Source organism: Erythrolamprus reginae, chromosome 10, assembly GCF_031021105.1.
Source record: "Erythrolamprus reginae isolate rEryReg1 chromosome 10, rEryReg1.hap1, whole genome shotgun sequence".
NCBI classification, from domain to species: domain Eukaryota; kingdom Metazoa; phylum Chordata; class Lepidosauria; order Squamata; family Dipsadidae; genus Erythrolamprus; species Erythrolamprus reginae.
The window spans coordinates 38,133,881-38,150,965 of NC_091959.1; the positions used below are offsets into that span (position 1 = coordinate 38,133,881).

The 17,085-nt window shown below is 43.4% G+C and overlaps 1 protein-coding gene across 2 annotated transcripts in view; it reads left to right on the top strand.

Moving 5' to 3' along the window:
• ULK1 (unc-51 like autophagy activating kinase 1) overlaps positions 1–17,085 on the top strand; it is a 111,341-nt gene that overhangs the window by 87,242 nt on the left and 7,014 nt on the right. For both annotated transcript variants that reach the window (XM_070762662.1, XM_070762663.1), the window contains 10 exons: positions 377–460; positions 1,297–1,559; positions 2,341–2,525; positions 4,002–4,105; positions 4,800–4,943; positions 7,138–7,325; positions 9,305–9,483; positions 11,335–11,453; positions 14,532–14,689; positions 16,165–16,300. In XM_070762662.1, coding sequence (XP_070618763.1) covers positions 377–460; positions 1,297–1,559; positions 2,341–2,525; positions 4,002–4,105; positions 4,800–4,943; positions 7,138–7,325; positions 9,305–9,483; positions 11,335–11,453; positions 14,532–14,689; positions 16,165–16,300 — 1,560 coding nt within the window. The remainder of the gene's footprint in view (positions 1–376; positions 461–1,296; positions 1,560–2,340; positions 2,526–4,001; positions 4,106–4,799; positions 4,944–7,137; positions 7,326–9,304; positions 9,484–11,334; positions 11,454–14,531; positions 14,690–16,164; positions 16,301–17,085) is intronic.

A 17,085-nucleotide genomic window follows, 5' to 3' on the forward strand; every position in this document is an offset into this window, starting at 1 on the left:
TTTATAAATTGTACATATATACATATCTATACTTATATCGAAATAACAATAATATCTCAGTTAAAAGGAATTGTCAACAAATAAATAAAGAATGATCTGTTTATGTATGTCTTTTAAATATGTATATAATTTAATAAAATCTATTTAAAAAAAAAAGAATCAGCATATTGTACCCAACAATCTGGGACCTCATTTTGCCCACCTTGGAAGGATGGACGGCTGAGTCAGCCTTGAGCCAGCCAGGATCGAACTACTGGCAGTGGGCATTTGGCAGAATTAGCCTGCAGTATTGCATCCTAACCCCTGTGCCACCACAGCTCTTGTCACCCTCTTGAGTGTGTGATTTCTCATCATGCTGGTTCTCCTTTTCCTGAAGTTGGAACAATTCCAGAGCAGTCAGACCAGATGATCATCCCGTGTCCTCTCGGAACAGAGTTGAGAACTCGGGTGCCCATCTCAGGTACGTTTGATGTCGAACCATCCTTTGAAACTTCTCAGTCACTCAATTTTCCCGGCACACTATCAGTTCTCTCTCTCTCTCTCTCTCTCTCTCTCTCTCTCTCTCTCTCTCTCTCTATCCATCCATCATCTGTCTTTCTCTCTGTAACTATCTGTCCATCTGTGTATCCATCCATCCATCCATCCATCCATCCATCTATCATCTATCTTTCTACCCATCCATCCTTCCAACCATCCATCTCTCTCTCTCTCTCTCTCTCTGTATCTATCCATCCCTCATCTGTCTATCTTTCTGTATCTGTATGTCTGTCTGTCCATCAATCAATCCATTCATCTATCATCTATCTATCTTTCTATCCATCCATCCATCCATCCTCTCTCTCTCTCTCTCATTTAACTATCTATCATCTTTCTATCATCTCTATAGCTATAATTTTCTCTGTATCTTATCTATCTATCTATCTATCTATCTATCTATCTATCTATCTACCTATCTACCTATCTACCTATCCATCCATCCATCCATCCATCCATCCATCATCTCTCTCTCTCAGATGATCTATCAATCATCTTTCTATCATCTCTATAGCTATAATTTTCTCTGTGTCTGTCTGTCTGTCTGTCTGTCTGTCTGTCTATCTATTTATCTATCTACCTACCTACCTACCTACCCACCCACCCATCCATCCAATCAATCTATCATTGTCTGTCTATCCATCCGTCTGTCCATCTGTCTGTCTGTCTATTATCCCCTCTGGCCAGATGGATTGCCTTGATATTTTCTGCTTCTTTTCTGCTCTTCACTCCTATCTTCTGTTTTATTCATCTTCCCTTCAGAGGCTTCAGGATCGGATCCTTCTCGGCGAGGACTGGGCTATCGTCTCCACAGCGCTCCCAATCTCTCCGATTTCCAATCCTGCCGGCAAAAAGTCACCAAGCAGTACTCAGATCCACTGGTCCCCCACTTCAGCCCCATCCCAGCTGCTCAGGCCACACGGCTATCCAGCCTTCAGTCTGGTCGGCCCCTCAGGTCTTCTCCAAAGCTCTCCGAATTCATGCAGAGAACTCCCTTGCCCACCATTTTGGGTTCTCCAACAAAGGTAGTCTACCCTTCCTCAGGATCCCTTTGGGTTTGATTGCAAAGTTCTAAATTTGGAGGTTGCGTCAATCTAAATTTCCCCCCACCGCAACTGTATGAGAGAGAGGGACTGGCTGGAAGTCACCCAGTCAACCTTCCTGTCTAAGGTGGAACTAGAATTCCCAGTCTCCTGGTGATTGCCCCAAAGTCACCCAGTCAACTTCCTTATCTTAAAGAAGGACTAGAACTCACGGTCTATTGATGATTGGCCTAGGAAGTTTAGCCAACCATCATGCCTAAAGTGGAACTAGAATTCCCAGTCTCCTGGTGATTGCCCCAAAGTCACCTAGTCAACTTCCTTGTCTTAAAGAAGAACTAGAACTCATGGTCTTTTGATGATTGACCCAAGGAGTTCAGCCAGCCCTCATGCCTAAAGTGGAACTAGAATTCCCAGTCTCCTGGTGATTGCCCCAAAGTCACCCAGTCAACTTTCTTGTTGTAAGGAAGGACTAGAACTCACAGTCTCCTGGTTTCTCGTCCAGCACCTTAATCACTCCACCAAACCGGGGGGGGGGGGGGGGGTTTGGGGGGGAAACCAAGAGGGTCACCTCAATTGAGCAATTATTTTGCTGCTTAGCAAATCCTCCTCTCCTTTTGTGGGTCTCCCAAAACAAGTCCCAAAAATGTTTAGTGTGATCAAAAGCCTAAAAAAAGATGTGTTTTCCATTTCTATCCATTTTGTCATGTCTCTCCTTCCTTTTAATGTTTTGTGTTTTGTTTTTTGTTTTTGTTCTAAAATATAGTCAAGGTCCCCCTTTGAGTTCAGTAAAACCCCCAGCTCCCAAAACCTGTTCGCTCTCTTGGCCCATCAAGCCGTTGTCATCACCCCAACGAGGAACAAGACGCTTCCGGATCTGAAAGAAACGGGACACTTGCCTTACCAACAAGGAGGTCTCAGTTTGAGGCCGATGGAAGACGCCAAAGGCAGGTGGGAACCTTCACAACCGAAAATATAAGTCAAAGTTTTATGCAGATAGACTAACCTAGCCACATGTGGGGTCCTTAGAAATTTCTGGGCGCGGTGTTTTCTTGTAGACGTTTCTTTACCGAACTAGGTAACATCATCAATGCTAGAGGGGCATGGAGTTGATATGTTTGGCCCTTCAGGGTGGAGTGAGGTAGAGAAGATACTCATTTTTGATGAGTTTCTCCAATGTGCGGCTTCTGTGTCCACGCAACAGCCAGAAACACTAACCCCAAAACTGAGGATGTTCTCCAAATTCATAATTTTTTTAAAAAATAAGTTTTTATTCACAAATTCATAAATATCAGAGCTGCATTTGCGAAAATTATCCAGTTTGTGCCCAAGCAGCAAACCAGTCCAGCCAGCCAGCCCACCAACCCAACCAGCCAGCCACAGACCAGTAGAGGACTTGAAGTCTTCAATGAAACACAGCAGCAGTAGGAAGTTGTGGAAAAATGTTGTTGTTGTTGTTGTTGTTGTTGTTGTTGTTGTTATTATTATTATTATTATTATTATTATTTAGATTTGTATGCCGCCCCTCTCCGAAGACTCAGGGCGGCTCACAACAGTAATAAAAACAATATACTAGTGGAAATAATCTAATATTAAAAGCATAAAACCCTATCATTATTTTAAAAACCAAACAGCACATTCATACCAAACATAAAACAAAGTATAAAAAAGCCTGGGGGAAAGGTATCTCAACTCCCCCATGCCTGGCGGTATAAGTGAGTCTTTACTTATTTACTTCTTTATATTATCACTACTAATACTACCTATACTATACATACAATAAACTAGTATCTTACTAGTACCTTGCTACAACTATGTTAGTTCAATAACTCACAGGAACCAATTTATACCATATTACAGCTTCTTTAGAGCACATTTATCACGAACAGCAATAGAACACAGCAAACAGCCAGAGAGAAAGAGCAGGGAGCTCTTGCCTAGTTAAATACTTTTCACATAATTGCTAGGTTGCTGCATGCTCAACTGCCTCTGAATTCTTAACTGAAGCCTACTTTCTGCATTAGGATATTACCCAGGGATTTTTAATTCCTGATAATAAAGATCTAACCCTAACTGAGTTTGTCCCCCCAGTAGGATTTCCCCACGTACAGTTGTACCTCTAGATACGAGCTGCTCCACATGCGAGTATTTCAAGATACGAGCCACGAGGGGAGAGAAATTTCTGTTCCAGACCCGAGCTCAAATTCGGGATACGAGCCGAGCGTCCACTAGGTGGCGCAAGAATCCTTGCTTTTGGTTATCTCAGAGGGGAAAAACAAAGTCTAAAGCTATTTGTTCCAGATACGAGTTGCTCGACATACAAGCTCCCTTCTGGAACGAATTATACTTGTATCTAGGGTTACTACTGTATTTTACTAGGAAAAATAGACGGGGCCTTCTCTAAAATGTAATTTTCTCCTCCTTCAGGTCCCTCAGCACTGGACGCCTTACCGATCTGCTACTTAAAGCTGCTTTTGGGGAAGGTGGCAATAATGATAGCCTCAACAACGAGAAGCCCATGGAGATAACAGGTACTGGAAAATGATAAATTTAGGGGTGTTTTCATCTTTTTTTTTTTTAAAGTACAGTGGTACCTCTACTTTAGAACGCCTCTAGTTAAGAACTTTTCTAGATAAGAACTGGGTGTTCAAGATTATTTTTGCCTCTTCTTAAGAATCATTTTCTACTTAAGAACCTGAGCCTGGAAAAATTTCCCAGGAAATTTGAGAGTGGGACGAAGGCCCGGCCAGTTTCCTGCCATTCCCCCTGGGTTTCTCTCTCTGGCGCAGTGTATGGGAGGCAGCCTCGCGCCGGTTGTATGGGAGGCGCGTGCTCCTCCTCGCTGCCTCAAATTCCTTCTTTTTAAAAAAAAAGCCTTAAAGTTTTGGATTTTTTTGATTCCCCTCACCTTACCTTCTTCCTTTAGCAGCGACTGTCTTCCTCCTCCTCCTCCCACCCAAATTCCGAGCTTTTATTTCTTTCCTAATGGGTTTGCACGCATTATTTGTTTTTACATTGATCCCTATGGGAAAAATTGCTTCTACTTACCAACTTTTCTAGTTAAGAACCTGGTCACGGGACGAATAAAGTTCTTAAGTATAGGTGCCACTGTATTTCTTTTCTCTCCTGCACCCATGAAACTTGAGTTGAGATGTTCATGAGTCCCTTTGGGATTGGGCGGCATATAAAGTCAAATAAATTAAATTACATTAAATTTCTCCCTAGCTCCTTCTGTGGGTTGTGGAGGAACTCTTCACTCGGGGGCCAGAGAAGGCTGTTCAGGAAGCCCTTCACCGGTGGTCTTCACCATTGGGTCGCCTCCTGCTGGGACAACTCCACCGCAAACCACCCGAACCAGAATGTATTCAGGTACCCAAACCAGGAAGGCGATTGGAACCATTGTAGTTGGTCTCTTTATGTTGTATGATGAAGAAATTGTTAGAGAATAATAGCTCAGGATTGAACTGTTGTTAAACTTCCAGATAACATTCAAACTAAATCAGAATATGAGTCAAATTATTCCTCAAAGTTCTAGTTTATTTCCGGAGGCTTCGGAGAGTGGCAGCATATCTAATAAATTATTATCATTACTATTACTACTACTATTACTACTACTACTACTACTACTACTACTACTACTACTACTACTACTACTATTTGTTCTGTCGGGCTCTCTGGTAGACTTCTCCCAAAAATTCACAGGTACAAATTTCAGACACACAAACACGTTTGAAAATTCAAAACAATGTTCTTTATAATGAAGATTCACTTGAACTAAGCCCTCTTTTGGTATAGCAAAGACCACTTGTCTCCAAACAAACTGGTAATTTGTACAAGTCCCTTATCAGTTCTGTGATACTTAGCTTGCAGCTGTGAGGCAATTCACAGTCCTTCTTCTTTCACAAAGTGAAACACACTTTTCTCTGGTTTAGTTTCAAAGCGGGGGAAAATCAGCACACAAAAGGTCAAAGTCAGTAAAGCAGTCACGAAACACAAGGATCAGATAATCCTCCACAATGGCCAAACCCACAGGCTACTATTTATAGCAGCCTCACTAATTACCACAGCCCCACCCAACCACAAGTGGCCTTATTTTCTTTGATAATAATCTCTCAGTTGTTGTTGCCTATGCATCGCTCTCCGCATGCGTGGCTGTATCATTAACTCTTGTTCTGAATCCAAGGAGGAGCTAGATAATTGATCTCCTTCTGAGCTGTCTGCCCCACTCTCCTCCTCCCTGTCACTCATGTCTTCTTGGTCAGAGGAGCCTTCATCAGCAGATTCCACCGGGGGCAAAACAGGCCTGCAGCATGTGGATGTCTCCCCCACATCCTCAGTCCTTGGGGCAGGAGCTGGGCCAGAGCTAACCACAACACTATTATTATTATTATTATTATTATTATTATTATTATTATTATTATTATTATTATTATTATTATTATCCTGGCACCTACACAGGGAAACCGGATCTGAGTTTCCCACTCAGTTGAAAGTTCACATCCTTGTCCCCACCCATAAATTTGTCACACTGCCCATTCAGGTCATGCCAGTGTGACCAGCCCTTTCTTCGCTTCCAGCCCCGGTGGGTGTTCATAAGGTGTCCTTGAACCACTCAAAAAAATTCTTTGTGGCTGCATTTGTTCCCTTCTGAAATCCCCCCTCCAAGGTTCCCACAAACATCAGGTCTTCTGTAGATAGTGTGGCAAGCTGTCGATTTATCACCAACTTCTGCAGTGGCTTGATTGTATTCTCTGAGCTTGGTAGTTTCCTGCAGATGTTTCATTGCCCAACTGGGTCACACCATCAGTGTTAGGAAGGAGTGGGGTCTGAAGAAGAGGAGGAGGACTATAGGGTCCTTAGTGCTTACTGAACTTGCTGGTTTTTCTTGCAAACATTTCATGACCCAACTGAGTAACATCATCAATGTTGTGGTTGGCTTCAGGCCAGCACCTGTGGCTGTTGATTTTGATAAAGAGTAGTGGGAGCCGTCTGTTTACAGAAGACCAGTCTGGCTGCAGTACGAGTCAGACAGTGAACCCGAAGCAGAGACAGGAAGAGATAGGGAGCAGGAAGGGACAGCAGAGACAGAGAGGGGAAGGGATTCAGCCAGCTCTCCAGCTAGAGGTTCCTCAGAATCAGAAGGGGAAGAATTAATGAGTAACCCTATTCTAAATGCTCGGGTATGGAGAATGTTGGGAAGGCAAGAGCACCTGCTCAAGCATAGAAACAAATTATAGGACACAGCTGATAAGACTTAATGACGCTGCTGCAACCTTGATAAAAAGGGAGGGTTGGAGTGATCTGTGTGGGAGTTTATCATTTGAGCTTTGGAGAGAGAGACATTGATGCATCGTGGTTTCGTTTTGGTTTTTGGATTCCTGTGAACTTTCTGACACTCAAGCCTGAAAGTACTGTGTGGACTTGAGTGAGTAACTCTGACCTTCTGGACTAATAACTCAGCATTGCTTTTGCATTCACGGAGGCGTACAGCCCTCTGTATATATTGTTTTATTGTTACAAGTTTGTGTGTTTGATTTATTATTATTTTTTGTTGTTGTTTCAGGAGGATCTTCAAGTTCCCTTAGTTCCGGAGGATCTCTCAGTGGGCGCCACTTCATTTTGGGAGTCGGTGGGGAAATCCTTGAAGCTCCATCAGGTTTCAGATATACCTTCACCGATCCAATTGCTGCCAATCTGGAAGGAGCCGTTACCTTTGAGGCACCTGAGCTACCTGAGGAGACCCTCATGGAAGTGAGTTTCATGCCCCACTCCACCCCAAGTTGAAAACAGTACAAAAGAAAAAAAAGAGTTAACTTTTAGGCTCCAATTCTGGGGTCTCCAACCTTGGCAACTTATTTATTTTATGTATTATTTATTTGTAAAATTTATATAAAATTTATATAGATAGAGGTATAACAAGCAGGAAGAGGGAGATTGTGATCCTGCTACATAAAGTGCTGGTGAGACCACATTTGGAGTACTGTGTTCAGTTCTGGAGACCTCATCTACAAAAAAGATATTGACAAAATTGAACGGGTCAAAAGACGGGCTACAAGAATGGTGGAAGGTCTTAAGCATAAAACTTATCAGGAAAGACTTAATGAACTCAATCTGTACAGTCTGGAGGACAGAAGGAAAAGGGGGGACATGATCAAACATTTAAATATGTTACAGGGTTAAATAAGGTCCAGGAGGGAAGTGTTTTTAATAGGAAAGTGAACACAAGAACAAGGGGACACAATCTGAGGTTAGTTGGGGGAAAGATCGGAAGTAACGTGAGAAAATATTATTTTACTGAAAGAGTAGTAGATCCTTGGAACAAACTTCCAGCAGACGTCGTAGATAAATCCACAGTAACTGAATTTAAACATGCCTGGGATAAACATATATCCACCCTAAGATAAAATACAGAAAATAGTATAAGGGCAGACTAGATGGACCATGAGGTCTTTTTCTGCCGTCAGACTTCTATGTTTTTATGTTTCTATGTTATATGCCACCCAACCCCACTTGGATTAGGCACCCTAATGACTTGTGGATTTCAACTCCCAGAATTATGGGAATTGAAGTCCACAAGTCATGAAGTTGCCAAGCTTGGAGACCCCTGCTCTAATTCACCATCAACTGTAGACAGTGTCCTGGAGCAAATCCCAATCTCAGAAATCACTTATTTTATGATAAAATAACACACTATTTGAAATCAAGCATGCATGAATGAAACACAAGGTTAAAACAGCACAGAAGCAGTTATTTACCTCTTTAGAACTAGCTGTAACCTATGTCCAGGAAAAGCACCTTTTATTCTTTTCGTTTAAATTTTATTTATTGTTTTTTATACATTTTAAACAGAAAACATCTATTTACAGATCATCACCCGTTTTTAGTATACAATTGCATTTTGTCTTTTGAGCACCTTTTATTCTTATCTGCATTCCTGAGATAAAGCCCAATTCATTTACTTAAACATATGAGTTTGTTACGGTTTGGGGGTTTTAATTATTGTTGTTGTTCGATTTCTTTTTTTATCGTTGTACAGTGTTCCCTCGATTTTCGCGGGGGATGCATTCCAAGACGGCCCTCGAAAGTCGAATTTCTGCGAAGTAGAGATGTACAGTAAATACACCATTTTTGGCTAGGGACAGCATCACAAGTCATCCCTTAACATTTTAAACCCCTAAATTACAATTTCCCATTCCCTTAAAAACCATTTACTCACCATTACTACTAGTACTCACCATTGAATAAGACACTTAGTGATCCTGATATTTATAAACATAATTATTTATTAAAAATAATTTTTTTGTTATTTATTTGCAAAAATTATTAGTTTGGCAATGACGTATGACATCATCCATGGTATAGAAAAAAACCCACGAAGTATTTTTTAATTAATATTTTTTGAAAAAACCGAGGTATAGGATATTCGGGAAGTTCGAACCCGCAAAAATCGAGGGAACACTGTACCGTTGTATTGGTTTTTTTAATAAATTTGTATTTACATATATAAACAAATACACAAAGACAATACAAACATACAAAATTAAAAACTCACTTGTATTGTATTGTTTTTTATTGTTGTAAGTGGGATTGGGCAGCATAGAATTTGAATAAATATTTAATTAAATTAAATGCTCACCAAACTGATAAAACTTTTTAAGTGGCTTTGAAAGCCCATGATTAGACCTTTGGTGTCTTAGACCCTACTAATGCGCCCATCTCTGCGTTTTCAGCAAGAGCACACCGACATCTTGCACAGCTTGAGGTTTACGCTGGCTTTCGTCCACCACGTGATGGAGCTTGCCGCCATCAAAGGCAGCGCCAGCGAGATGTCCAGCTCGGTGGCCTCCGAGTACCAGCTCCAAGAAAGTGTCGTGGCTGACCAAATCAGTTTGCTCAGCAAGGAATGGAGGTAAATAGCAACAACCAGGGTGATATCCAGCCAGTGGCGGGTTCCTCTTATTTTTCCTAGCCGGTGCGCATCATGATGTTTCTTGTGTGCATGTTCACTATGCATCCCCTTGTGTGATTTTACTTCCACACATGCTCAGAGAGACGATTTTACTTCTGCGCATGCTCAGAGGGACGATTTTACTTCTGCGCATGCTCAGAGGGACAATTTTACTTCCGCGCATTCTCAGAGGGACGATTTTACTTCCGTGCATGCTCAGAGGCACGATTTTACTTCTGCGCATGCTCAGAGGGACGATTTTACTTCTGCGCATGCTCAGAGGGACGATTTTACTTCTGCGCATGCTCAGAGGGACGATTTTACTTCTGCGCATGCTCAGAGAGACGATTTTACTTCTACGCATGCTCAGAGAGATTATTTTACTTCTGCGCATGCTCAGAGGGATGATTTTACTTCTGCGCATACTCAGAGAGACGATTTTACTTCTGCGCATGCTCAGAGAGGGACGATTTTACTTCTGCGCATGCTCAGAGAGGGACGATTTTACTTCTGCGCAAGCTCAGAGAGATGATTTCACTTCTGCGCATGCTCAGAGGGATGATTTTACTTCCGCGCATGCTCAAAGCCCTACATGGCTTAGGACCAGATTACTTATGGGACTGTCTTCTGCCTCACATGTCCCAGTGACCAATTAGATCCCAGAGTGTTGGCCTTCTCTGGGTCCCATCAGCCAAACAATGTTGACTATAGGGACCACGTAGAAGAGTCTTATCTGTGGTGGCTCCAGTCATCTGGAATCAGCTCCCCCCAGAGATTTGGGCCCCCCCCCCATGCCTTCCAAAAGGCTTTAAAAATCATGACTTTGCTGGCAGGCTTGGAGCCGTTGAGCAACAACATTCTATTCCAAATGATTGATGGGTGAATGTTTTATTAAAATAGTGGTACCTCTACCTAAGAACACCTCTACTTATCAACTTTTCTAGATAAGTACTGGGTGCTCAAGATTTTTTTTGCCTCTTCTTAAGAACCATTTTCTATTTAAGAACTTGAGCCCAGAAAAATTTCCCAGGAAATTTGAGAGCGGCACGAAGGCCCGGCCAGTTTCCTGCCATTCCCCCTTTAATCCCGGCCACCACGGGCTTTTCTGGGCTGCCAGAGGAGCCTTTCGGTGGCACTTAAGGAGGCTTTGGCAGTCCAGAGCGAATGAAGCATTTTCCTTTCTTTGGGCGATTGGAGAGGGAATAAACCTCTGCCAGAGCCCAGAGCAAAGAAACACTCCCTTCGCTCTGGGCAGCGACTGTCTTCCTCCTCTTCTTCCTCCTCCTCCTCCCACCCAAATTCCGAGCTTTTATTTCTTTCCTAATGGGTTTGCACACATTATTTGCTTTTACATTGATTCCTATGGGAAAAATTGCTTCTACGTAAGAACGTTTCTACTTAAGAATCTGGTCACAGAACAAATTAAATTCTTAAGTAGAGGTACCACTGTATTGGGGTTTTAAATTTTGTATTTCTGTTTTATTCTTGTAAGCCGCCCTGAGTCCATCAGGAAATGGGTGGTCTATACATTGAAGTAAATAAATAAATTAATAAATAATAAATAGCCAAAAAATTGCAAAGAAATTACCCCAAAAAAATTGGCATGCACGGAGTGGCAAAGACAGCACCGGAGCCGTTGCGCCAAAATTGCATCATCGGCAGGCCAATACCGGAGCGCTTCCACCGCACTGGTAGGAACCCAACTCTGGATCCAACCTGCGGCATCAACCCAATGGTGGGGAAATGAAAGAACTGTACGGTTTCCTTCTGCACCTCTACTCACCTTTGAGCTCTTGTTTTGTTGTGTTGAAGCTTCGCAGAACAGCTGGTCTTGTACCTGAAAGTGGCCGAATTGCTGTCCGCCGGGCTTCAGATGGCCATTGAGCAGATCAGGGCAGGCAAACTGTGTCTCTCCTCCACGGTCAAACAGAGTAAGTATTGGTGTACCCAACTGCACAGGGAACGCCTAATATTTTGTTTCCCCAGCAAGCGCAGCCTTTCGCAGACCATTTTAAATAGCAGTAGACAAGACAAGTCAGTCTTTGCTTCCTATGGAAGAATTGGGTGCTTCCTCCAACACTCAGAATGACTGTCACAGTTAAGGCACAAGGCTAGAAACTGGGAGGCCAGGAGATGTAGCCCATAGTCACGAAGCCGGTGAGATGGTTTTGGGCCAGTCACTTTCTTTCAGCCCTAAGAAGTAGGCAGTGGCAAACCTGTTCAGAAAAACCTTGCCAAGAAAATAGTAAGGGCTTGTTCAGGCAGGAGGGAGGGGAGGGAAGGGAAGAAAAGGGGAGGGAGGAAGGAAGGAAGGAAGGACAAGGAAAGAGGGAAGGAACGAACAAACGAAGGAAAGAAGGAAGGGCAAGGATGGAAGGAAGGAAGGAAGGACAAGGAAAGAGGGAACGAACGAACGAAGGAAAGAAGGAAGGGCAAAGAAGGAAGGAAGGACAAGGAAAGAGGGAAGGAACGAACAAACGAAGGAAAGAAGGAAGGGCAAGGAAGGAAGGAAGGACAAGGAAAGAGGGAACGAACGAACGAAGGAAAGAAGGAAGGGCAAAGAAGGAAGGAAGGACAAGGAAAGAGGGAAGGAACGAACGAAGGAAAGAAGGAAGGGCAAAGAAGGAAGGAAGGACAAGGAAAGAGGGAAGGAACGAACAAACGAAGGAAAGAAGGAAGGGCAAGGAAGGAAGGAAGGACAAGGAAAGAGGGAACGAACAAACGAAGGAAAGAAGGAAGGGCAAAGAAGGAAGGAAGGACAAGGAAAGAGGGAAGGAACGAACAAACGAAGGAAAGAAGGAAGGGCAAGGAAGGAAGGAAGGACAAGGAAAGAGGGAACGAACGAACGAAGGAAAGAAGGAAGGGCAAAGAAGGAAGGACAAGGAAAGAGGGAAGCAAGAAGGAAGGAAGGACAAGGAAAGAGGAACGGAAGGAAAGTGATGAAAAGGACGGAATGACAAGGAAGGAAGGAAAGGAGGGAGAGAGGGAGGGAGGAAGAAGGGCAATAACACTAACAGTCCTTAAACATTTACAATCCTTTCCCTAGCAGTTTCTAGGGTCAGCCTCTGGCCCCCAACAATCAGAGTCCTCATTTTAGTGACCTCGGATGGATGGAAGGCTGTGTCAACATTGAACCAGTCACGATTGAACTGCTGGCGGTGGGCAGTCTGGAATACTGTATCTTCTAACCACTCCACAGCATGGATGGATGGATGGACGCAAGGAAGGGAGGGAGGGAGAGAAAGAAGGGAGGGAGGGAAAGGCTGAAGAAAGGAAGGGAAGACGAGGGAGGGAAGGAGGGAAGTAAGTAAGGAAAGATGTAGGGAGGGAAGAAGGAAGGAAGGAAGGAAGGAAGGACGGCCCTTGACAGATTGATAATCAGTACATCCACCTCAATAAATGGAGCCATCTTCTGTAAACATGTCTCCAGATCCCTGGGATGTCCAGACTTGGTGACATAACCTGGTCTTGTTGTTCTTTAAGAACATCCAAAGGAATAGTGCTAATCTAACTTTCCATCTTCTTCCCTTTGGCCTATACTTGTTCTTCCTCATCTTTTTCAAGTTGGAGATTGTTCTATTTTGGTTTGATGGGTTTTTTTTGTTTTTTATCCTGAAAGGCAAATGTGGTTCTCTTGTTTGTCCAAGTTCCTGCTAATCTCAGAGAAAGAAAAATAGCACCTAAGTTACCTGATAGGAATTTCTCGGGGCTTAGCTATGTGCTAAGCTAAGGGCTTAAAGATAATTGATGTGGGTGTGACTTCATAATTACAGAGCTAGACCCATGATCTTAAATTAATATGCCATCACTCAACCAGTTGACTCATTCCTTGGCTGGGGGTGGGGGTGTTGTTCCAGGGTAAAGGGGGAATGATAGGAAGGAGAGGACACCTGTCATTTAGCATCACTTTTTAGAAATCCATTGCAAAGCATGCAGAATCGACAGGAAAATCAGCCGAGGTGATGGGAAGCCGCTTTAAAAAGAAAAAGTTTGCAAAGAGCAAAAAAAAATATTGAAAAGAGACAAGTGAAGCAGAAGTGAAATAAAACATAGAGTGAAGAGGCAGAAACAAAAATATTGAAAAGTTGCTCTTAAAACAGGTGAATTTTTCAGATGTTTGGAACCTTCGGAATGGCAAGTTTTACTATGTTGGCTGCGTGTTTTTCAGTCCGTAGGGAAAGTTTCCGGTCACAATTCAAAGTGTTGGTTATGACCTATAAAGCCCTTCATGGCACCGGGCCAGATTATCTCAGGGACCGCCTTCTGCCGCACGAATCCCAGCGACCAGTTAGGTCCCACAGAGTGGGCCTTCTCCGGGTCCCGTCAACTAAACAATGTCGGTTGGCGGGGCCCAGGGGAAGAGCCTTCTCTGTGGCGGCCCCGACCCTCTGGAACCAACTCCCCCCCAGAGATTAGAATAGCCCCCACCCTCTTTGCCTTTCGTAAGCTCCTCAAAATCCATCTGTGCCGTCAGGCATGGGGGAATTAAGATAATCTTTCCCCCTAGGCTTCTACAATTTATGCATGGTATGTTTGTATGTATGATTGGTTTTATAACAAGGTTTTTAAGCTGTTGTAGTATTGGATTTTTACATTCTGTTTTTTGCCACTGTTGTTAGCCGCCCCGAGTCCATGGAGAGGGGCGGCATACAAATCCAATAAAATAAAAATAAATAAATAAAATAAATAAATAAAGAAGATTTAGAAAGACATTTAAGGATATTTTTTTAAAAGAAAAGGAGAGAATAAACAGCAAAAGAGTCCATTGATTAAATGGACTAATCCAGGGATAGGCAAAGTTGGCTCTTCTATGACTTGTAGACTTCAACTCCCAGAATTCCTGAGCTAGCACGATTGGCCCGGTAATTCTGGGAGTTGAAGTCCACAAGTCATAGAAGAGCCAACTCTGCCTGCCTACCCCGGACTAATCGATCTGAAATAAGATTTTGGAACTTTAACCATTTTGGCACAGTGAGTTTATTCTTCCTTTGTTTATGTCCTTCTTGTAGTTGTGAGAAAGCTCAACGATCTGTATAAAAGCAGTGTCTCCTCGTGCCATCACCTAAACTTAAGGCTACAGAGGTGGTTCATGGACAAGCAGAAACTCATGGACCGCATCAACAGCATCACCGCGGAAAAGCTCATCTTCAGCCACGCGGTGCAGATGGTAGGTGTTGCAATGTAAGGTGATGTGGGTGGCAGCAGTGGGGGCCCAGATATATGTCTCTGAGTGTGAATTAGGAGAATAGCAGTTGCACTTAGACTTATATACAATGCTTTGCAGCCCTCTCTAAGCAGATTACAGAGTCAGCCTCTTGCCACCAACAATCTGGGTCCTCGTTTTACCCGCCCTTGGATGGAAGGCTGAGCCAGTCATTATAAACTGCTGACAGTGGGCAGAGTTAGCTTGCAGTGCTCCATTCAGGGAGGGAGGGAGGGAGGGAGGGAGGGAGGGAGGAAGGAAGGAGAAATGGAGGGAAGGAAGGAAGGAGAAATGGAGGGAGGGAAGGAAGGAAGGAGAAATGGAGGGAGGGAAGGAGGGAAGGAAGGAAGGAAGGAGAAATGGAGGGAGGGAGGGAAGGATGGAAGGAAGGAAGGATGGAAGGAAGGAAGGAAGGAAGGAAGAAGGAAGGGCAATAGCACTAGCAATAGCACTTACGGTAGATTTAAATAGGTTTGCAGAGTCAGCATATTGCCCACAACAATCAGGATCCTCATCTTACCGACTTTGGAAAAATAGAAGGCTAAGTCAATCTTGAGCCAGTCGGGATCAAACTGCTGGCAGTGGGCAGAGTTAGCTTGCAATGCTCCATTCTAATAGGAAGGAAAGGAAGGGAGGGAGGGAGAGGGAGAGAGAGAGAGAGAGAAAGAAAGACAGACAGACAGACAGAAAGAAAGAAAGAAAGAAAGACAGACAGAAAGAAGGACGGACGGACGGAAAGAAAGAAAGAAAGAAAGAAAGAAAGAAAGAAAGAAAGAAAGAAAGAAAGGCACTAGCACTAGCAATAGCACTTAGACTTAAATACCATTTCATAGTGCTTTTACAGCTCCCTCTAAGAGGTTTGCAGAGTCAGCCTCTTGCCCCCAACAATCAGGATCCCCATCTTACCGACCTCGGACAGATGGACGGTTAAGTTAAACTTGAGTCAGGATCAAACTGCCGGCAGTGGGAGAGAGCGAGGGAGGGCAATAGCACTAGAAATAGCCCTTAGACTTATATACCGCTGTACAGCCTTCTCTAAGCGATTTACAGAGTTAGCCTCTTGACCCCAACAATCTGAGTCCTTGTTTTACCCACCTCGGAAGGATGGAAGGCTGAGTCAACCTTGAGCCAGTCAGGATTAAACTCCTGGCAGTGGGCAGAGTTAGCCTACAATGCTCCATTCTAACAGGAAGGAAGGGAGGAAGGGGAGGGAGCGAGGGAGGGAGAGGGAGGGAAGGAAGGAAGGGCTATAACATTAGCAATAGCCCTTATATACTGCTTTACAGTCCTCTCTAAGAGTCAGCCTCTCTCCCCCAACAATCTGTGTCCTCATTTTACTGACCTCGGAAGGAAGAAAGGATGAATCAACCTTGAGCCGGTGACGAACTGCTGGCAGGCGACCACGGTCCTTAGAATCTCAAGGTGTTTTTCCTTCCCAGGTTCAAGCTGCAGCTTTGGATGAGATGTTTCATCACCGAGAAGACTGTGTCCAAAGATACGAGAAAGCATTGCTCTTGATGGAAGGTCTCTCGAACTTTATCACTGAGCAAGGCGATGTGGAGAACATCAATAAATGTAAGGAGGGCCTAGAAAGATGCTCGCGAGACCGCTGTTTTGTTTTGAATTTTGTTGCTTTCTCCAACTTTCTTACCTACCTACTTACTTACTTATTTATTAATTAATTTATTTGATTTTTAGGCTGCCCTTCTCCTTCGACTCAGGGCGGCTTACAACATGTTACCCTGTTTCCCCGAAAATAAGACAGCGTCTTATGTTAATTTTTGCACCCAAATATGTGCTATGTCTTATTTTCAGGGGATGTCTTATTTTTCCCCCCAGTGAATTGTATCCTGCTGCAGCAAAAACGCATCCAAACACGCAGCCACATGTTGGATTATTATTATTATTATTATTATTATTATTATTATTATTATTATTATTATTATTATTTTAAATTAGATTTGTATGCCGTCCCTCTCCGAAGACTCGGAGCGGCTCACAACAGCAATAACAAGGCTGATGTGTGTTGGATGTGTTTTAAATCTGATCGATGCATCATTTTGGGATGCAATTTATGGACAGCAGTGTTATACTGTATATGTTCTGTTTGGGAATGCTGCTAAATGAAACGTCTCCGACGTCTTACTTTCGGGGGATGCCTTATATTAGGCCATTCTACGAAACCTCTCCCATGTCTTACTTATGGGGGTGACTTATTTTCGGGGAAACAGGGTAGCAATAGCACTTTTTAACAGAGCCAGCCTATTGCCCCCACAATCCGGGTCCTCATTTGACCCACCTCGGAAGGATGGAAGGCTGAGTCAACCTTGAGCCGGTGATGATGATGCCCTACAGATCTA